This window comes from Macaca fascicularis, chromosome 7, assembly GCF_037993035.2.
Source record: "Macaca fascicularis isolate 582-1 chromosome 7, T2T-MFA8v1.1".
Lineage (NCBI taxonomy): Eukaryota > Metazoa > Chordata > Mammalia > Primates > Cercopithecidae > Macaca > Macaca fascicularis.
Genome location: NC_088381.1, coordinates 67,981,719 through 68,003,745, shown reverse-complemented (window position 1 = coordinate 68,003,745; position 22,027 = coordinate 67,981,719). Strand labels below are relative to the sequence as shown.

Genomic DNA, 22,027 nt, shown 5'->3' with positions numbered 1-22,027 from the left:
TCCTCTGAGTAAGTAGCCACAAGTGGTTCCTTATGCACTGGTTGCCATGCATCCCTATATTAGATAATGGCTGGAGAATCCAATCAGATTCTCTCTGGAGGTATCTAAATGTGAGGCACACTGAGAGGCTGTAGGGTGGCAGCAAAGCTGATGGATACCCAGAACACTATAAGCAGAAGCTATGAAGCAATAGAAGCTGTAAGGATCTTTTCAAGGAGTAACATTTTGATATGAAGGAATGATGATATTCAATATGGCTTTGCAGACTCAGCAATTTGGCACGTTATAATAAGTAACCTATTACTTCCAGAAAAACAACTATTTTTTGCCAATGATAAAATTTGAGTGTTTAGTGAAAACTAGAATTTCAAATCCTCCATGACTGATAGTTTTCCAATATTTAAAGACTTTTTTTTTTTAGAGACAGGGTCTTGCTCTGGTGCCCATGCTGGAGTGTAGCAGTGTGATCACAGCTCACTGCAGCCTTGAACTCCTGGCCTCAAGCTATCCTCTTGCCTCAGTTTACCAAAGTGCTGGGGTTACAGGTGTGAGCCACCAAACTTGGCCCCAATACTTAAAGACTTTTCTGATGAGATAGGTAGTGATATTAAAAATGTGATTAAAAATATTTTGTACTGAAATGGGTTAATATTTGGAAAACCCAAGTAATTCAGAGAATCTATATTTTCTAAATGGGGGAAAGCTATTCAAAGTGCTAGACAAACAGGCATATGAAGAAAAGCTCAGTATCGCTGATCCTTAGAGAAACACGTCAAAACGGCAGTGACATACCATCTCACACAAATCAATGGCTATTACTAAAAAGTCGGCTGGGAGCAGTGGCTCAACCCTGTAATCCCAGCACTTCGGGAGGCCGAGACGGGCGGATCACGAGGTCAGGAGATCGAGACCATCCTGGCTAACACGGTGAAACCCCGTCTCTACTAAAAAATACAAAAAACTAGCCGGGCGAGGTGGTGGGCACCTGTAGTCCCAGTTACTCGGGAGGCTGAGGCAGGAGAATGGTGTAAACCCAGGAGGTGGAGCTTGCAGTGAGCTGAGATCCAGCCACTGCATTCCAGCCTGGGAGACAGAGCAAGACTCCGTCTCAAAAAAAAAAAAAAAAAAAAAAAAGGTCAAAAAATAACAGATGCTGGCAAGGTTGCAGAGAAAAGGGAATGCTTATATGCTGTTGGTGGGAGTGTAAATTAGTTCAACCATTGTGGAAATCAGTATGGCAATTCCTCAAAGAGCTAAAAACAGAACTACCATTCAACCCAGCAATCCCATTACTGGTTATATACCCGAATGAATATAAATCATTCTACCATAAAGACACATGCGGCCGGGCGCAGTGGCTCAAGCCTGTAATCCCAGCACTTTGGGAGGCCAAGACGGGAGGATCACGAGGTCAGGAGATCGAGACCATCCTGGCTAACACGGTGAAACCCCGTCTCTACTAAAAAAAATAGAAAAAACTAGCCGGGCGAGGTGGCAGGCGCCTGCAGTCCCAGCTACTCAGGAGGCTGAGGCAGGAGAATGGCGTAAACCCGGGAGGCGGAGCCTGCAGTGAGCTGAGATCCAGCCACTGCACTCCAGCCTGGGCGACAGAGCGAGACTACGTCTCAAAAAAAAAAAAAAAAAGACACATGCATGCGAATGTTCATTGCAGCACTCACTATACAATAGTAAAGACATGGAATCAACCTAAATGCCCATCAATGACAGACTGGATAAAGAAAAAGTGGTACATACATACCACGGAATACTATGCAGCCATGAAAAAGAGTGACAGTGCGTCTTTTGTGGGAATATGCATAGAGCTAGAGGTCATTATCCTTAACAAACTAACACAGGAACAGAAAACCAGATACTGCACGTTCTTGCTTATAAGTGGAAGCTAAATGATGAGAACTCATGGACACAAAAAGGGGAACAATGGACACTAGGGCCTACTTGAGGGTAAAGGCGAGGAGGGAGAGGATCAGAAAAAATAACTATTAGATACTAGGCTTAGAACCCAGGGTAACAAAATAATCTGTACAACAAACACCCATGACATGAGTTAACCTTTATAATAAATCTGCACGTGTACCCCTGAGCCTAAAATAGAAGTTAAAAAAAAGGGCAACACTATTAAGATACTCAAATCTCCATTTTTCAATTAAATATCTGTATAATAACAGATTTTCTTCATATACCTTCAACCACAATTACATATTACAATAAAGAGAATGCAGAAATAGATATGAGGATCTAGTTGTCTTCTATCAAATCAGACATCAAAAAGATTTGCAAAAATGTAAAAATGTCATTCTGCAAACTTTTCTGTGAAATGTTATTTTCATAAAAATGCTACTTAAATGCTATTTAAGTAATGGATTTATTAAATGAATTATTTTTAAAATTTGTTTTTATTTCTAATTAAATAAATATCATTAACAATAACACATAAAAACAAAGCTCTTTGGGGCCCTCAATAACTTTTTTTTTTTTGAGACGGAATCTCGCTCTGTAGCCCAGGCTGGAGTACAGTGGCACAATCTCAGCTCACTGCAACCTCTGCCTCCCAGGTTTAATCGATTCTCCTCCCTCAGCTTCCTGAGTAGCTGGAATTACAGGCGCATAACACCACGCTCAGCTAATTTTGTATTTTTAGTAGAGATGGGGTTTCACCATGTTGGCCAGGCTGGTGCTGAACTCCTGACCTCAGGTGATCCACCCAACTTGGCCTCCCATAGTGTTGAGATTACAGGCCCCTTAAACAGGGCCGGGTGCAGTGGCTCACGCCTGTAATCCAAGCACTTTGGGAGGCTGAGGCAGGCAGATCACTTGAGGTCTGGAGTTCGAGACCAGTTTGGCCAACGTGGCAAAATCCTAACTCTACGCAAAACACAAAATTGGTCGGGCGTGGTGGTGAGTGCCTATAATCCCAGCTACTTAGGAGGCTGAGGCAGGAGGATCGCTTGAACCCAGGAGGCGGAGGTTGCAGTGAGCCAAGATTGTGCTACTGCACTCCAGTCTGGGCGACAGAGCGAGACTCCATCTCAAACAAACAAACAAACAAACAAACTTTTAATGGTATTAAAGAGGTCCTGAGACCAAGAATAAATGAGAGTAAACGGTGAGAGGTAAGACTGCAAAGATAAACTGGGGTCAGTTGTGAAAGGCATTATATGATGGAATAAGGAACTCAGACTTAATCTTGTGGGGCACTGAAGAGATATAAAGGGGCAGCCACTGTATTGTAGAAAGAACTGGTTCAGGGTCAGAACAAAGGCATGGCCACATGGTAAATAGGGTAAACATTGTAGCTATCATCCCAATGTTTATTCTATCCTCTGTCCCTCCCTCCAATTGTGTGGAGCCTTTTTTTTTAAATGATTTAAGACTTTATTGTCATTTGAGGGTCTGTTTTCCAAATAATCTCTAGTAAATATATTGGAATAATTAGAAATTGTAAGTCTCAATTTACGGATACTGCACGATTCTCAGACTTTCCCCTCCACTGACTGCCAGGCAATCGTCAGCACCAGACAAGGCTGCCCACCACTAGTATCTTTCACTGCAGCCCTCCTGGGCTCAAGCAATTCTCCCGCCTCAGCCCTAGTTGGGACTACAGGTGGATGCCATAGCTGTGTGGCAGTCTTGTGATTTGGGGACCTGAATCCAGCTCCAGGGGTGTGGAGAACCTGAATGGTGTGAGCCAGTTCTAATCCTCTTGTATCAGTAGTTGGTTTAGGGATGGGTAGCCTTCTGATACAGTCTCCAATGATTCCTGCCTCCAGTATCTCTACATCACATTCTTGTGTAATCGTTGCCCCTTGAGTGTGGGCTGGACCTAGTGACTTGCTTGTAATAAACAGAATGAAGCAAAAGTAATGGGATGTCACTTCTAAGAAGGTTACAAAAGACTGACTTCTGTTTGCCAGCACTCTCTCTTGCTGACACTTTACTGCTTACTCTGATGAAGCCAGCTGCCATTTTATGAGCTGCCTCATGGTGAGATCCGTGGGGCAAAGCATCAAAGGAGGCCCCTGGGAAATAACTCATGAGGAACTGAGGCCTCCAGTCCAACAACTGTGAGGAGCTGAATCCTGCCGGGAACAATTTGAGTGATTTTAGAACAGGATCCATCCCCAGTTGAGCCTTAAGATGATTTGAGTCCCTGCTGACACCTGGACTGCATTTTGGCATCTCACTTTCTTTTGCAAGAGACCCAGACACAGGATTTAGCAAGTTGCACCTGCATGGACTCTTGATGAGTCTTGAAAAGATGAGATAATAAATGCTGCTTTAAGTCGCTAGGTTTCAGCTACATGGCAATAGATAACTAATACAGCAGGTGTAAGCCAATCAGTGCATGGTGTCCTCCTGGCCACAGATGAGTAACTTCCACCTTCTATCCATATGAATCAAAGGAACTCCAAGTATTCTAGATAAGGGTGCCTGCTCCTTTCTGCCTCCTGCTGCTAGTGGCAGGAGAGAAGAAGTACTCAGAGAGCCTCTGGGAGCAAAAAGGGAACCTCGTAAAAATCTCTTCTTTCCCTTTACAATACGCGTAACATCAACGCATCATCTGCTTTGAGACCATCAGGCTTTTTATTATTATGCCCTTTATCCTCGCTTACTTTGGATACTACAAGATGGGCTCCAGAGCACCCATCACTTCCTGGACATATATCCCCAGTCAGCTTTGCACAGGTCCTTTTATGGCCTTATTTCTTAACAGAACCCCCCACCCCATTCTTTAATCTCTTCTACTGGGCCCCCTGAAAACCACAGTTAGCCATTAGCAAAACTCCTATATTCCCAATTTGGATTTCCAAGATATTCCACTCAACAACTTGTTTTAAACCTGTTTTCTTCTAAGGGCAGTGCTGCCTCTTTCCCTTTAACCCTCTCAAATGGTAGCTTTGTTCTCTCCCACAGCTCTTATACTACTACTTGCCCTGGAGGTGGAGAAGGTGTCTTTCTTGCTCCTCCTTACTATTTATAAGCTATTCATTCTCTCCGTTGTGCCCCACATTTCCTGAAAATAAAAGCCTCCCAGTTTTGAATCTCAGTGTAAGCTACTCCCCTCCTTACTGCAATCATCTATAGACTCCCTGGATTACTCTCCTTACTCTTTAAAGATTTCACTTCTGGCCCTCTGTCATTCATCATAATTCCTGTGATTTCAATATCCACATAGATTATCTTTCTAACATTCTGGTATCTCAGTTCCTTGGTGTCCTCTCTGCCAAAGATCCTGTCTTCTAAGACCCTACCTCAGTCACTCGCTCCCATGGTTTCTCTTCTCTTTTTTTTTCTTTCTCTTTTTTTTCCCTCTCTCTCTCCCTTTCTTCTTCTTTCTTTCTTTTTTTTTTTTTGAGATGGAGTCTCACTCTGTCGCCCAGGTTCGAGTACAGTGGCTCGATCTTGGCTCACTGCAACCTCTGCCTCCTAGGTTCAAGTGATTCTCATGTCTCAGCCTCCCGAGTACCTGGGACTACAGGTGTGTACCACCATGCCCAGCTAATTTTTGCATTTTTAGTAGAGACAAGGTTTCACCATATTGGCCAGGCTGGTCTCAAACTCCTGACCTCAGGTGGTCTGCCCACCTCAGCCTCCCAGAGTCCATGGTTCTTTCTGAAGACAAGTGATTCACAACCACTGGGAGTAACTGGAAATACTGTCCTAAGCCACTGTTTTGAAAGCAAAATTATGTAGGCATTTTAGGTTATTATTAAGAAATCTGGGGTTCTACTGGCATTTAATGCATGGGGTCACGGATACTAAATGTCTTGTGATGTAGACAGTGCTCTTACAACGAAGAATTAAGTGTCCCACTGGAAATACTAGTAGCACCTGCACTGTCATCGGCAACTACTGCAACCTTTCCACGATTCTATTCAAATACCTCACTCTTCTATCACCATTTATATTTCCAGGTCATACTTAAAATTTGTTGACTCTATCTCTTCCTCATTTACATCTTTCCTCTTAACACATGTTGGATTCCATGGTCCATTGTTATAATCCTTGTATACATCCTTGATTCCCTGGCTTCTAATCCTCTTTACCCTACTCTCTGGGAAAACCTTCATTCTAATTAAATTCAATTATCTGTCCTCTCTGTGACTGCATAATTGAATATGCCTGGAAAAAACCACAGCCATTGTGACCGCTCTCACTTCAAATTCAAGACCAATGGCCTCAAGCAAGCCTTTAGTATTGCCTGGCAATTCAACTTCATTTCCCAAGTTCATTCATTCTCTTATTCTTCTAAATGACTATTTTGTACCTTTTCCTCCTCTTGAATCTTCCAACATTTTCTCCTATTCTCAGCCTCAAATGCTAACCTTGTTCCATAAGAAAATAGAAGCAATCAGGTAAGAATTTCTACAAGCTCTCACCCCAAGTATCTACTTACCTGTATCTGTGCCCAAATACCTTCCTTCCAATTTAATGGATGAACCAAGGTAACCCCTCCAGATGTGCACCAGATCTTATACCTTCTTTCTTTCTTTCTTTCTTTTTTTTTGAGACAGAGTCTCGCTCTGTCGCCAGGCTGGAGTGCAGTGACATAACCTCGGCTCACTGCAACCTCTACTTCCCGGGTTCAAGCGACTCTAGTGCCTCAGCCTCCCGAATAGTTGGGACTACAGGAGCGCACCACCACACCCAGCCAATTTTTGTATTTTTAGTATGGTGTATTTTCACCATGTTGGCCAGGATGGTCTCGATCTCTTGAACTCATGATCCACCTGCCTCGGCCACCTAAAGCTCTGGGATTACAGGTGTGACCCACCGCGCCTGGCCCTACCTTCTTGCTTTCTAAAGGACACTGCTTCAGCAATTCTTTCTTACATTATCATTTTGTGATCATTTCTGACTTGGATTACTCTTACTAGCATATGTAAATTCTCTCATCAAGAAAAAAAGACCTTCCTTGAACTTCTATCCCAGATCATGACTATTAAATATTTGAAAACTAAAAGTAGGCAATTAGCCCTACATGATATCAGGACTCATTATAAAGCTACTGTAATTAAGAGAGTGTGGTATTGACCAATGGAACAGAATAGAGAAGCCAGAGAGAGACCTATGAATTTATGACAGATGCACTGCAGATCAGAGAGAAAAGGAAGGACAATGCAATAAATGGTGCTGGTTCAAGTGGTTATGCTTAAACAAGACAGAAAAATGCTAGCCATAAAAAGGAAAGTTTGATAAAGTTGACTATAATACAATAAAATTTAAAAAGTCTGTTCACTAAAAAATCAGAAAGAAATTGAATAGACAAGCCATAAACTCGGAGAGGATATCTGCAAGAAATGTGACGATCCATGTTAGTTAGAAGCCAGAATATGTAGAGAAGTCCTACAAACCAGTAAGAAATGAAATCCAATAGGAAAATGGGCAAAACCCAAAACAAGCACTGTACAGAAGAGAAAACATAGGTGGTCAATAAACATGAAAGGCAGCTCAACCTTATCATTAATCAGGGAATTATAACTTAGCACTATAATGACCATTTTATACTCACTATATTGGCAAGAATTAAAAAGCCTGACTATGCCAAGTTAATCACAGGGAACTCTTCTACACCTCTGGTGAGAATGTCCAACTACTAAGGAAAATAATTTGGCATTATCTTGTAAAGTTAAAATCCATCAACTCACAAGTCAGTATTTTCAATTCTAGTTACATATGCTAAATAAACTCGTGTACATGTATACTAGGAGACAGGCATGAGAATGCTCAGAGTCACACAGTTCATAATAATTGCAAAAAGTCAAATTGTAATACTTATAACTAATTTATAAGGTTACTCATAAAGATCCTTTATGAGCATTATAAATTTTAGGGAGTTGTTCATTATTATAAGAACTGCCGGGGGCCGGGCATGGTGGCTCACGCCTGTAATCCCAGCACTTTGGGAGGCTGAGGCGGGCAGATCACGAGGTCAGGAGATCAAGACCATCCTGGCTAACACAGTGAAACCCCGTCTCTACTAAAAATACAAAAATATTAGCCGGGCGTGGTGGCGGGCACCTGTAGTCCCAGCTACTCGGGAGGCTGAGGCAGGAGAATGGCGTGAACCTGGGAGGCAGAGTTTGCAGTGAGCCAAGATCGCACCACTGCACTCCAGCCTGGGCAACAGAGCAAGACTCCATTTTGAAAAAAGAAAAAAAAATTGCAAAAAGCTGGAAACAACCCAAGAGACTGGATAAGTTGTGGTATACCCACAAAACTGAATATTATACAGTAGTTAAAATAAATAGACTACTGCTACACATAACCACATGAAGGAATCTTAGGAAAACAGTGCTGAGTGAATGTCGTAAGTTTTTAAAAAGCTAAAAATAAGCAAAATTAAACAATACACTGTTAAGTATACACCTATATGTTAGGTATGGGCTAACATTTTAAAAAGAAAAGGAAATAATACAACATTAGTGCTCATCTCTGCGTAGGAAGAGGGACTGGAAAGAATACATAAATAGATACAAGTTAATTGTGATGTTCTAGTTTTTAGGTTCAGCGGTAGGGTCACTTTATAGCTTTATAACCTTATATTTATATATATTATTTAGTATATAACAAATATATCATTAAAAATAGGCTCTTGCTTCCCACTTAAGCTCTTACTAGCTGTGTGATCCTAGGCCAATTCTTTCAGCCTCAGTTTCCCCAACTAAAAAGCAAAAGCAATACCTGCACCTACCTCCTGAAGTTTGTGTGAGGATTAAATGAGATAATGCATGCAGAGCACGCACAATATGTGCCACGCAGGTTACTGGTGCTAGCTAGTAGCAGCTATTATGTTCTAAGGTGCTTTCAAAAAGAAATGGTTTTATTAGTGGTTAGAACAATGAATCTACAATGCATAGGATATATAGAATGAAAATGTCATCAGTAAAGTTGAAATCATGTGAATGGATAAGATGAACACAAGAAGTTGTGGAGTAGAAGTGTGCCAAGTCAGACTGAAGAAAGGAGCTCTAGAAAGAGACTAAGAAGGAACAGGGAGAGGAAGCAGAAGAGATTGGTAACCTGGAAGAAAATTGAGGAGGAGAAATGTCTAATGGAATTAAATTTTGCAGAGGTGAAAATGAAGACTAAATGAGACATTGGATTGGGCAAGAAGAGGATCACTAGGAACCTTTAGAAGAGGAATTTCAATGAAGTGGTCAAAGAAGAAATAAGAGTGCAATGGGTTAAGTCATGAGGAGGAGAGGAAATGGAGACTGGGAGAAAAGATCATTCTTTTTACGAAGTTTAGAGATGAAGGGAAAAGTGAAAAGGGTAGAATATAAGATTGAAGGGAGGTATTGTCAAGATTAAGGGAGACCTTAGGCTGTTTATAGGCAGAGGGGAAGGAGCCAGTGGAAAAGAAGATGTAGTACAGAAGAAGGGGACAAATGACTGGGTGTGCTTTGGAGAAAACAGGAGGAGATACTATTCTGAACCATGACAATAGACAGATGTAAATTAGTGCTTCTCAGACTTTCATTTGCATATGAATTACTTGGGGTTGAGTTAAAATGCAGATTGATTCAGAATCTGGAGTCTGGGGCAGGTCTGAGATTCTGCATTTCTAACAAGCTCCCACATAATGTTGATGCTACTGGTTCACTGACCACACTCTTTGAGTATTAAGGGGGTAGGACAACTCTTCCTTTGTCATGAGAAGTGCATCTAGAAATAAGTTTGGTAGTAAAGGGGAGGGAAATTGTTGGAGTTGTTGCTATTTGCATGTTGAAGCTACCTGACATACAGGTAGCAGGTGGAATAAAGAGAAAATCAAGTGAGCCAGGTAGGTGTTCAAGTTCTCAGTGACTGTTAGCAGGTATATGTCCCTGGGAAGGCTGCTGGCAAAAGCAGTGATAGAGGACTACTTATTAGAGAAAAGTCAAGAGGATGAAGATAAGCAGAGGACAGAGTAGGGCTGACCTGGGTGAGAGGAATAAGAGAACAATCAGAATCATAATACTTTGGGAGTAATTATAGATAACTGGGACGAAGGAAGAAAAGAGTTGAGAGGTAAACAGGACTGACATGAATAGGCAATAACTCAGCTGAAACCAGATAAATTTCTTAGGTCATTATTTTTAAATGATTTAATATTGTCTAACCAGTCTTCATAGAGGATAAAATCCAATGGGGGCAAAATTTGCCTTCACTAACAGTTTTTTCCAAAAGTGGACTTACCTGTGCTTTGAAGTTAACAAAGGTTAACAAAAGTTATGAAGAGTCAACATAGACAAATTTGTCCCTAGGGGTATTTTAAATATCAATATTCAAACATTGTTTGCATTTTTAAAGTCCTCATGGGCACACTGAATTACACATTGCTTCTGGGAAAGAAGCAGCAGTACGTAATACTCTATTTTGAACATGCCATTGATTTTGTGATAAAAGAAATACAACTTGAATTTTGAGGTGGCATTTCATAATTTCAGTATTTCACATTTTACTTTAAAAAGACTCTAAAGTTGCTAAAATTAGTATAAAGAATAATAGACCTGTTCATAGAGTTCCAAATTGACAGGCAGGTGTAATTCTCACTTGGCTCTTTTGTTCTCAGACTCTAAGAATTAAATTGATTATATTAAAGAGCTGAGTGGATGCATATAATAGGCTGAGAATACTTTCCATTTATTAACACAATGTTTACTAATGTTGATATATTAATGCTGAATCTGAAGCAAAATGTCTTCTAATAGAAGGTAACAGAAATCATAAGCACATCCTTACCCCTTCACTCGTTTTCTGCAAGTCTGAAGTTGTGTTTCTTGTGTCATTGCCCGCATCTCCACCCTCAGAGCTGCTTTTGTTTTCTTCTTCTTTGCAGTCTTTGTCATCTTCATCTCCTGGAGATTTCCGGGACTGTTTAGAGGATTTCTAAATGTTCAGACAAGTTAAATATTATAGTCAAACCCAGAAATCCAAATGTACAAGTAAGAGACGCAGAAATAGCTGACTTGCATCTAGTCTTAGTGGTTGATAGAGGATATACTGACACAACATGCAGTATGCCAAGGCTCAGCTAGGTGACACTGGACAAATTATTTCACCTCATTGTGCCTCAGTTTAACTAGCTGGAAAGGAAGCAGAAGTGGGCTAGATGACCTCTTAGTTATTTCCAGCAATGTGATATTAAAAGCAGAAAATGAAGATTAATGTACCCAGAATACTGTCAATGAATAAATACAGCTGGAAGGACACCACCTTAAGAAGGCTATAGAACTGGAAGGTACCCTAAAGGTCATCTTGTCCTCCCCATCATTTTATAGTAGTGGAAATTGAAAGAAGTGAGGTGAACTATCCAAGAGAATATACAGATATTCATGCTGAACACCTCTTGAAGTTGTTTGGCTAGTGGGATACCCAGAATCATCTTGACAAAACTGTTTGATATAAACTATTCTTTTCAATTATGGAGAGTTATTTAAGAACTCAAGGCTATAATGGTGAACCAGTCCTTTTTCCTTGTCATTTTGCATTTGAAAACAAGATGAACTCTAGAGGAAGATGAAAATACAATTAGTTTGCCTCAAGAGTTGCTTGGCAGCATAGCATTAAAATTATAGAAAGCTGGCCCCAATTATGCACCTTAAGAAAGTAAAATATAGTGTTTTTCTACACTTCCTCTTTGAGACATTTTAAGAATCTTCAGGCACATTGCAAGTAAAACTGATTTTGCCAAGTTACTTCTGGTCTTCCAGAAATGAATGAGCAAACTGAAGCTTCTTCAGATAATCAGTTTTTTAAAATGCAATTTTCAAAGAGAAAACATGGTGGCTCATGCCTGTAATCCCAGCACTTTGGGAGGCTGAGGTGGGCGGATCACCTAAGGTCAGGAATTTGAGATCAGCCTGGCCAACATGGCAAAACCCTGCCTCTACTAAAACTACAAAAATTAACTGGAGTCAGGCACGGTGGCTCATGCCTTTCATCTCAGCACTTTGGGAGGCCGAGGTGGGCAGATCATCTGAGGTCAGGGGTTTCAGACCATCCTGGCCAACATCGGTGAAACCCCGTCTCTACTAAAAATACAAAATTAGCTGGGTGTGGTGGTGGGCAGCCTGTAATCCCAGCTACTTGGGAGGCTGAGGCAGGAGAATCACTTGAACCTGGGAGGTGGAGGTTGCAGTGAGTGGAGATTGCATCACTGCACTCAAGCCTGGGTGACAGAGTGAGACTATTTCAAAAAAACAAAAAACAAAAAAAGAGAAAACATCATCTAGCTGTGTGGCAGAATATATAATTAAACTGTTTCTATTTTACTTAACTGAAACTACCAGCCAAGCCCAAAATGTCAGTTTAAAATGTGAGTTTTACTTTTTACATGAAGGGAAACAGGGATTTAATAATATAAATGTGGAGTATATTTCAAGTGAAGATCAAGAATGACAACAGTAAAAGTGAAAAGTTTTCTCCTTATAGTATAATTGTTAAAATGTAGCAACTGCTTTACATAGTAATTTTCAAATAATAGTCCTCCATAGGCAGTTCTTTTTTTTGAGAAGGAGTCTCACTCTGTTGCCCAGGCTGGAGTGCAGTGGCGCTATCTCAGCTTACTGCAAGCTCCGCCTCCCAGGTTCACAACATTCTCCTGCCTCAGCCTCCTGAGTAGCTGGGACTACAGGCACCCGCCACCATGCCTGGCTAAGATTTTTGTATTTTTAGTAGAGACGGGGTTTCACCGTGTTAGCCAGCATGGTCTCCATCTCCTGACCTCGTGATCTGGACGCCTCGGCCTCCCAAAGTGCTGGGATTATAGGTGTGAGCCACTGTGCCCGGCCCCCAGTAGTTCTTATAATAATGAACAACTCCCTAAAATTTATAATGCTCATAAAGGATCTTTATGAGTAACCTTATAAATTAGTTTATAAGTATTACAATTTGGCATGTATTTGAGATATACAGAACAGAATTAGGGCATTACTAAAGTTTTATTAATGAGTCACAACATTCAGTATTCTGTGAAGAAATCTGGCAGCTAAGCTCTATTCGATAACCTTGAAAAGTTCTTCAGATTACTGAAACTCCTGTAATTTTGGAGAAGGACTCTGTTTCATCAGTGTGGTCTTAAATTGGTTGTGTGTTTGATTTTCGCTTTTTTTTTTTTTTTTTAACTAAAATTACTGGTGGTTTATCAACGCCAGTTTAGTTTGTTGTGAGCCTCTCATTAGTCCTATTGTATATAGTAAATAATTTGTACACAAAATATTTTTGACCTATAATTCTCCAGTATCTGTTATGACTCAAATATGAATAATCCATAGCCTTACTGCTAAAGAGAGAAGACATATAATCTCCCTCAAATCTGCTATAGTATGACTTTTCATTATGATTACCGAGCGTTTTCCTTAGAAAACTGAAATTAGGTGAGGTAGAGGAGACAGGTGTGGGGCCTTTCCTTCTACCCAACTGGAATGTAGCAAAAAAAAAGTTTGTGAGCCATTAATTTTCCATGCAAAGGAAGACTATTCAACTCTAAGTAATAGACATAAAGAAAAACTGGCTGGGCACAGTGGCTCACACCTGTAATCCCAGCACTCTGGGAGGTTGAGGCAGGCAGACTGTTTGAGCTCAGGAGTTTGAGACCAGCCTGGGCAACAAGATAAAAATCTGGTCTCTACTAAAAATGAAAAAAAAAAAAAAAAAAAAAAAAAGCTGTGTGTGGTGGTTGGTGCACGACTGTGGTCCCAGCTACTGGGGAGGCTGAGGTGGGAGGGTAGCTTGAGCCCAGCAGGCAGAAGTTGCAGTGAGCTGAGATTGCACCACTGCACTCCAGCCTGGGTGACAGAGCAAGACCCTGTCTCAAAAAAAAGAAAAAAAAAAAAAAAAAAGGAAAAATCACCGTATTTGTTTTTTAAAAAGGAAGCAATTGGGAAGCCAAAGTGAACAATGAAGTTACGCTAGGTGAGTGGTTCTCTAAATGTGGTTCCCAGATAGTAGGATCAGCCTCACCTGGAAATTTGATTCCTAGACCCCACCCTAGACCTTCTGAAACAGAAATTCTGGGGATGGGGTTCAACAATGTTTCTATTTTACTTAACTGAAACTACCAACCAAGCCTAAAATGTCACGTTAAAATGTGGTGATCTTTACTTTTTACAAGAAGGGAAAACAGGGATTTAATAATACAAATGTGGAGTGTTTCCAGTTAAGATCAAGAATGATAGTAAAAGTAAAAAACTTTTTGTTCTCCTAAAAAATATAGCATAACTATTAAAAGTGGCAAGCTTGTCAAACAATGTAAGCTTGTCTTTATAAGCCTTCCATGTAATTCTAAAACATACAGTTTGAGAACCATTATGCTAGGTTATTTCATTGATATTAAAAATAAAAAGCTATTCTTCTTTTTTCCTTTTGAGACAGGGTCTCACTCTGTTTCCCAGGCTGGAGGGCAGTGGCATGATCATGGCTGACTACTCGCCTGGACCTCCTGGACTCAAGCGATCCTTCCACCTCAGCCTCCCAAGTAGCTGGACTACAGGTGTGAGCAATCACTCCCGGCTAATTTTGTTTATTATTTGTGGAGATAAGGTCTCACTATATTGCCCAGGCTGGTCTCAAACTCCTGGGCTCAAGATATCCACTTGTCTCAGCCACTCAAAGTGTTGGGATTACCAGTATGAGCCATTGTGCCCAGCCAAAAGGCTATTCAATGATCATGAAGTTGTAATCTTCAAGGAAAGCAAAGGAAACGATCCCTTAATTTAAAATAGACAAACATTAGTAAGCTAAGTGTGTCTTTACCCTTTCTCTGCTTTAAATTTTAAGTCCACCCAGGTGGAGCCCCATTACTTCTGGTCTTTCTAACAAGCAATAAAATAATGGCATTTAAAAGCCACATATCCACACTATTAAATGCCTAGGCAACATTAGGTAGCTTAAATAATTTAGGGTTGCACAACACATTACGTGGAAGCTCAGCAGGCAATCGTAAATTAAGTAAAATCAATTCAAGTAGGTGTTTAAATGAAGTTCAAAATGCTAAAAGAAATTCAGCTTAAAAAATAATTGCAATGGAAGATAAAGTCTGACAAAGAAAATTCTAATTACTTTGTTGTCATTTGCAAACTTTATCCCCATCCAAGGCAATCACATGTTTTTCATTAGGTACACAGGAAATAATGCTGCATTCACACAATTCTGCCTGTATGCCAGTTGGGTAGTTGGGAAAGATTTTATATACCGCCAAAATAAAATGCTGGTAGTCTAATAAACTCTAGGTACTTGTTTTTAGAGTTTCCTAAGTATATTCAGCCACTAAATACCAGAATTTAAATAGAAGTAATTTATCCAGGTATTCAATTATATGACAGACCAATTATAGTGAAACCTGTACCAATCTCTGGTCTTCAAGGATCCATTTATCTTGCTTTCAGTTTCTAAAAGGTGAATAATTTTCACAATCTCAGAGTTCTTTCAATTGTATTTCTGAATTACCACATGAAAAAACCTAGACTTTGAATTTGTAAATCTAGGATCATGTCATTCCTCTGTTTAAGACCTTCAAGTGTTGTTAGATTTGGAATAAAATCCAAATTTCTCATTATGGCCTACAAGTCTGCATTATTAGGCCTTTGCCAGCCTTTCCCCCTTGGTCATGATTCTCCAGCCACACCTTCTTTCAATACAGGAAAAACATGCTAAACTCTTCCCTGCCTCAGAGCTTTGCTGCTACATTCCTTTCCCTCTGCCATATATGGCTGCTTCTCCCACTCTCTTCTTTCAGGTCTCAGCATAAACTACACGTTTTCAGAAAGCCCTGGTCACCCTGTCTAAAATAGGGTGAATTCCTTCACACCCTTTCACAATTTATTATTTACATGATCACTGTGTGCTACCCCCACTCTCTATTGTACTATAATTTATGTGAAGGCAGGAATGGAGTTGCTCACCACTGTATACCTAGTCTGGTGTCTGGAATAGACTAGGTGATCAGGAAATAAAAGAACTGAATAAATAAAGAGCCAAAGTACATTCTTTGAAGCAGAATGACAAGTAAAAATATATCTTTTTAGTCATGTCACATAGTAATGTTTTGGTCAGTGACAGACCACATACACAAAGCCTAGATGTGTGATAGGCTGAACCACCTAGGTTTGTGAAAGTATACTCTATATTGTTTGCACAATGACAAAATTGCCTAATGACGCATGTCTTAGAACCCCATAGTTAAGTTTCATGTGATGCATTTATACATATAGTACATAGACACAGTCTTGAATTATATTGTGTCTCCTACATTTCTCAATTCTTTAGAGCTTGTCCGGAGGTTATTGTAGGAGGCAAAGCTACTCATATAGCCTTAACTAAAGAACAGTCCCCCTCCAACTAAAAAGGTGGTATTTTCAGGGCCAAATCAGCCCTAAAGAGTCAACAGTCAGATCGCTCTAGTATCTAAGGTTACCTGACTTCCCTCTGCTGTATTTTGTCTCTAAAGGCAAAGGCTCCATAGAATTTAGTATTTTTCTATGTACCCAATAAACACATGGAAAATAATCTAAAACTGTTTAATGAAAATGCATGTAACATTAATAACAACGGGAAGCTTCTTAGTAACCTTTGAAGTATATGACTTTTTCCGTTTTGAGCCTGCTTTTTCATTCTTTCTTTTGCCTTTTCCATCTTCTTCTACTCTATCACCTTCTTCCTCACTGCTTGCATCTGCAGTATTTCCACCTTCTCCCTCAGTTTCTGAAGAGCTCTGTTGCTGAATTGCCTAAGAAATAATAAAATATTAACTCATTACATTTTTGAAAAAATAGCAAAGAACAAACACTGAAAAGAACTACTCTGTTTTAATTCGAAAGGGTTCCACTTACTTGGAAGATTGTGAAAAACAAAGGGCTGTCAAACTGAATTTTCCAATGGACACTTGATCTGAACCCTTCTGATTAAGAATTACATTTAATCCAAAATGCTATTGGAGTCAAAAAGAATTCTGACTTCAAGGTAACTACTATTAGTAGAAAGGACATATAAGAAAGATCTGAAAGAGTATTAAAACCAAAGAAATGAGATATAGCAAGTGACAACGAAGTAAACCATTACCTGGTATCCAGTAAACTTTACTCCTGGGTTATTTTCTATTTCCCACAATCCTTCATTAAATCCTTTCCGTTTGTTTGACTTTCCAAACTTGTCTTTGTACTCCTTATATGGAAAAAGGTCTTTGGGACCTAGAAATGCACTGCAGAGATATATTAGAAATATAATTGACACACTGACCTTCAGAGGTAAGATATTTTAAATATCAGTATCAATGAAGATGTCAGAGCATATCATAGCAAACAAATGTAAAGTACATACACACCCTTCAAGTTAGGCACATATTACAAGGTGTTTTAGACACATACTTCAAGGCAGAAAAAATGGATAGTTAAGCCTACAGCCACCTGAATTGTGCTACTTTGATTTTAAATTATCAATATCTTCATTTAAAAACCAATTTTTAGTTACATAAGTAGAACTAAATATGTCTACTTTGGCCACTTAAATCATCATCTTAAACTAAGATTTATCTATGCTAATGTTACCACAGGTAAGGGTTTTATGAAATTCACAGTAAAAATATAAATACTAGAATGAAAAAAAGATTTTAATTCTCTATATAGTACTTCCCCACTTAACTGTGGTTTTGCCTTCTGTGGTTTTAGTTACCCATGGTCAACTGTGGTCCAAATATAGTCAATGGAAAATAAACAATTCTTAAGTTTTAAATATTACACCCCTCTGAGTAGTGCGATAAAATCTCACGCCCACTCCATCCCACCTGGGACATAAATCATCCCTTTGTCCAGCATATCCATCATATATGCACTACCTGCCCACTAGTTACTTAGTAGCTATCTCTGTTATCAGATGGAAAAATCATAGTATATATAGGGTTCATACTATCCATGGTTTTAGGCATCCAATGGAGGTCTTGGAATGTATCCCCTACAGATAAAGCAGGTACTACTACGGTATTACGGTAGTATATTTATTCACTATTATTTCTTTCTTTTTTTCTGAGATGGAGTTTTGCTCTTGTTGCCCAGGCTGGAGTGCAATGGTATGATCTCAGCTCACTGCAACCTCCATCTCCCAGGTTCAACCGATTTTCCTGCCTCAGCCTTCCAAATCTGGGATTGCAGGCATGCTCCACCACGCCCGACTAATTTTGTATTTTTAGTAGAGACGTGGTTTTGCCACATTGGTCAGGCTGATGTTGAACTCCTGACTTCAGGTGATCCGCCTGCCTTGGCCTCCCAAAGTGCTGGGATTACAGGCATGAGCCACCGTGCCTGGCCTATTATTTCTATAAATTAAAAAATCATGTTAGTGTTTAATGAGGCAGTAAGTAAGGAAAAAATTAGAAGTGACAAAGCAGATAGACTCTTATCCAATTTTAACCACATCCTAAATCAATCATAACCAAGAAAAAAAAAAAAGAAATTAGAACAAATTCTGAATCTAATAGATCTGAGCATTCAAATCAGAGTCTTTAGCATTAGGCCACAGTTCTGGCTGACACCCCTAGAGCTTACTTTTCAAACTGAGATTCACATATTCCTTCATTCGACAAGACAACACTGATTGAACATTTGTTAATACAATGTGTCAGGCACTATTCCAGAGGAGCTACAGGGAACAAAGAGACAAACATCTCTGTTTTCTTGGAGCATATGTTATAGTGGCAGGGGTGGGGGCTTGGACAATAGAAAGATAAATAAAATATATAGTATGTGTGCTAAAAAAAAAAAAAGCAGAGAAGGATGGGAAGAATAGGAGGTGGATTTTATTATTATAGATATACAGATCAAGGAAGGCAAAGGGAACAGCTAAGTACAGAAGAAAGAAAGTGAAGGAACAACTCATGCAGTTACCTGGAGAAGAAAAGAACAGGTTGAAGAAACAGCAGTACAAAGTCCCTGAGGTGGGAGAGGAAGAGTGCCTCATAAGTTTGAGAAACAGAAGAGGTCAGTGTGGCCAGAGTGAAATGAGTGACACACTCATTTCTGGACAACCAGTGTGAGAGAGGTTAACAGAATGGGGGCACAGATTATTTAGGGCCTTGAGGGCCACTATAAAGGCTTTGAGTGAGATGGGAAGCCATTAAAGGTTTTGAGAAGAGAAGTGGCAATTTATGTTTTAATAGGATAACTTTGGCTGCTGTACTGAAAACAGACTGAAGATTTAGTTGCTACAGTAGAAGCAGGGAGACTAATTAGAAGGCTTCTGAAGTAATGATGGTGACTTGAACCAGGGTGTAAACAGTACTGCTGGTAAGAAGTGGTCAGATCCTGAATTCATTCTCAAGAAAGAGCATCAAGATTTGTTGATGGGCTGGATATGGCATATGTGAGAAAGGGTGGAGGAGTTGAGGATAGCTCCAAGGTGTTTTTGCTTTTGTTTTTGTTTTTTTTTTTTGAGACACAGTCTCACTTTGTCGCCAGGCTGGAGTGCAGTGGCATGATCTCGGCTCACTGCAACCTCGGACTCCCTGGTTCAAGCGATTCTTCTGCCTCAGCCTCCTGAGTAGCTGGGATTACAGGCGTGTGTCACCATGCCCAGCTAAGTTTTGTATTTTTAGTAGAGACAGGGTTTCACCATGTTGGCCAGGATGGTTTTGATCTCCTGACCTCATGATCCGCCCACCTCGGCCTCCCAACGTGCTGGCATTACAGCCGTGAGCCACCGCGCCCGGCCATCTCCAAGGTTTTAGACTGAGAAATAAGACGGAGTTGGTATTTACCAAAATTGAAATATTTTTGGGGGGAACAATATTCGGGGGCAAAAAACTCAAGTTTTGAATTTAAAATCCAAAATTTAAAATCCAGTTAAGACATCCAAGTGAAGATGTCAGGCAGTTGGAGAGAGGACTCTGGAGTAGAGGGGAAAGGTGTAAGCCAGAGATGTAAATTTGGAAATTATCAGTAAAGAGAAGATACTGAAAGCTTTCAGACAAGAGGTTAACAGTTTACTACTGATCTCTGTAAATTCCATTTTCTGCCTGGGTCTCAGTGTTGATCCCTCCTCGCATTGTCCAGCTGATCAAAAACTTCAAGTTCATTAAAACACCTGGGTAAGCTTGCTGACCCCAGAGCGGTTTAAGAAGCACCAAACTTTTCCTTAGTATTCACCTTTCACTGCTCAGTCAGCATGATTCCACCTCATTGAACCCAGAAATAATTTGTTACATTACTGGACATCTTAATAAAAAAAAGTCAAAGTCTTGCCTGATAAACTGAACACAATAAATGGACTTTGTGTATGGCAACTTCACTTTTAGAGGAATTTGTCATGAATTATTAGACACTAGCTTTTGACCTTCCCCAGTCTTTGACACTATGCTTAAGAAATAACTGTGGGCTAAGGTGCCTGGTATTCACATCAGCTACTTGATGCTAACCAGAGCTTGCCCATACTTATTTTTTTGGGCAGGGGAGAAAGGGTCTCTCACTGTAGCTTTGGCTTCCAGGCTCAAGTGATCCTCCCACCTCAGCCTCTTAAGTAGCTAGGACTACAGCCACCACGCCTGGCTAATGTTATTTTTTGTAGAGACAGGATCTCACTATATTGCCCAGGCTAGTCTCGAACTCCTGAGCTAAAGTCATCCTCCTGCCTTGGCCTCCCAAAGTGCTGGTATTACACGCATGAACCACTGCACTCAGCTGCCTATACTGTAATAATGCCACAAGGGTCAGGGCTAATGGTCATTATTTTTTGACGAAAGAGTTAACAATTTTTGCCTTCTTTATTTTTATCTTGTCCCACTTTTGGATACCACTTTTGTATGTACGAGATGGATGTCTTCATGCTACAGAGAACAGAAAGCATTCTTTTTATGAATAAATGATACATTTTTACTAGCATTCCGCAGGAATGACTTTAACTGACAACTGGCCTTATTAGCTAGTGCTGGCAAGAGGGAGCCTGAATGAACTATTCTAAAACAAGTTGTAATTTTTTGATAAACAACCCTGTTTTTTCTGGATTACAGATGATTGTATAAATCAAATCCTCTCTCAATTGGTTAACTACATATGTTTTAAAATTTTTTAAGCATAGAAAAGAAAATACATTTTTTCAAAGCTAAATGCACTGAGGATGACATATTTTTCCATGTTAAGGATTCCTTGAAAATTGTCTAGACTAAAACTACTGGGTTTATGTTACACGAAGCAGAAGAACTTGGGGTTCCAGTCACCTATCTCAGAATAAGAACAGATTCAAAATCATGTTCTGAGGAAAATTCTGGTGCTGCCTAGGGTACTCCTTTAGCTGAACCAAACATAGCCTTCTTGTTAAGCTCACATCACTTTTCACATATCTCCCCTGCATCATTTAACTAATTTTAATTTAATCAACAGCTATTTTTTAAACACCTACTATGGGCCAGGCACTGTGTTAAGCACTGCGTAAGTAAGAGTAAGAAACACTGACATAATTTCTGCCTTTGGAGAGGGTGAACATTCATACTTGCTATGGCAAGTATAATCTCAGGTTTACAGACACCCAATACTTAGTAACTAAGTTCAACAGAACCAATGTTATGACAGGTTTTTTTGAAGTTCATTCTCCCCCAGGTATTTTTAAATCTGCCTCTGGATGATCAAACCAGCAAAAAATCACATATGGACTACAGTACAACCAGATCACTTGGAGATGGGTTCTAAAAAAATCAAACCAATGGTACAAAAACAAAATGGGGAGGAGGAAATAAGGAAAATGCAAAAATATGCATCATAGAGCCCTATGCATTTATTATAGGTAAAACTTATTTCTAAGCTTTCTAGAAACCTCTCTAAGCAGGAAAACATGATCAGTTACATAGTCCATAATGTCTATTACATAAAAATAATATAAAAGTAAATAAAACTTCCTGAAACTACAATTATTTCTCACATGAAAAAAAATTTGTCTTGAGAGGCTTCTCCTGACTCTTTCAAGATAAGAATGAGGAAGATGTTGGGTGGCAGAGACAACAAGCTAAGAAAGTTCATGCTAGGCTCTACTAACATTCAGATGA

The 22,027-nt window shown here is 39.8% G+C and overlaps 2 protein-coding genes across 20 annotated transcripts in view; one reads left to right on the top strand and one right to left on the bottom strand.

Annotated features, from left to right (window-relative positions):
• HDGFL3 (HDGF like 3) overlaps positions 1-22,027 on the bottom strand; it is a 105,639-nt gene that overhangs the window by 28,437 nt on the left and 55,175 nt on the right. For both annotated transcript variants that reach the window (XM_005560300.5, XM_005560301.5), the window contains exons 3-5: positions 17,065-17,203; positions 16,574-16,732; positions 10,747-10,893 (exon numbers count right to left, since the gene is read on the bottom strand). In XM_005560300.5, the coding sequence (XP_005560357.1) occupies positions 10,747-10,893; positions 16,574-16,732; positions 17,065-17,203 (445 nt within the window). The remainder of the gene's footprint in view (positions 1-10,746; positions 10,894-16,573; positions 16,733-17,064; positions 17,204-22,027) is intronic.
• TM6SF1 (transmembrane 6 superfamily member 1) overlaps positions 1-22,027 on the top strand; it is a 56,307-nt gene that overhangs the window by 33,446 nt on the left and 834 nt on the right. For 12 of the 18 annotated variants that reach the window (XR_012415273.1, XR_012415270.1, XM_073996548.1 and 9 more), the window contains one exon: positions 14,380-15,562. Coding sequence is in view for 14 of the 18 variants with exons in the window: in XM_073996548.1 (XP_073852649.1) it covers positions 14,380-14,724 (345 nt within the window). In the remaining 4 variants the exon portion in view is untranslated. Of the gene's footprint in view, positions 1-14,379; positions 15,563-22,027 lie in introns of those variants that run through there. The other 6 variants (XM_073996545.1, XM_073996550.1, XM_065548307.2 and 3 more) reach the window with 2 other exon arrangements.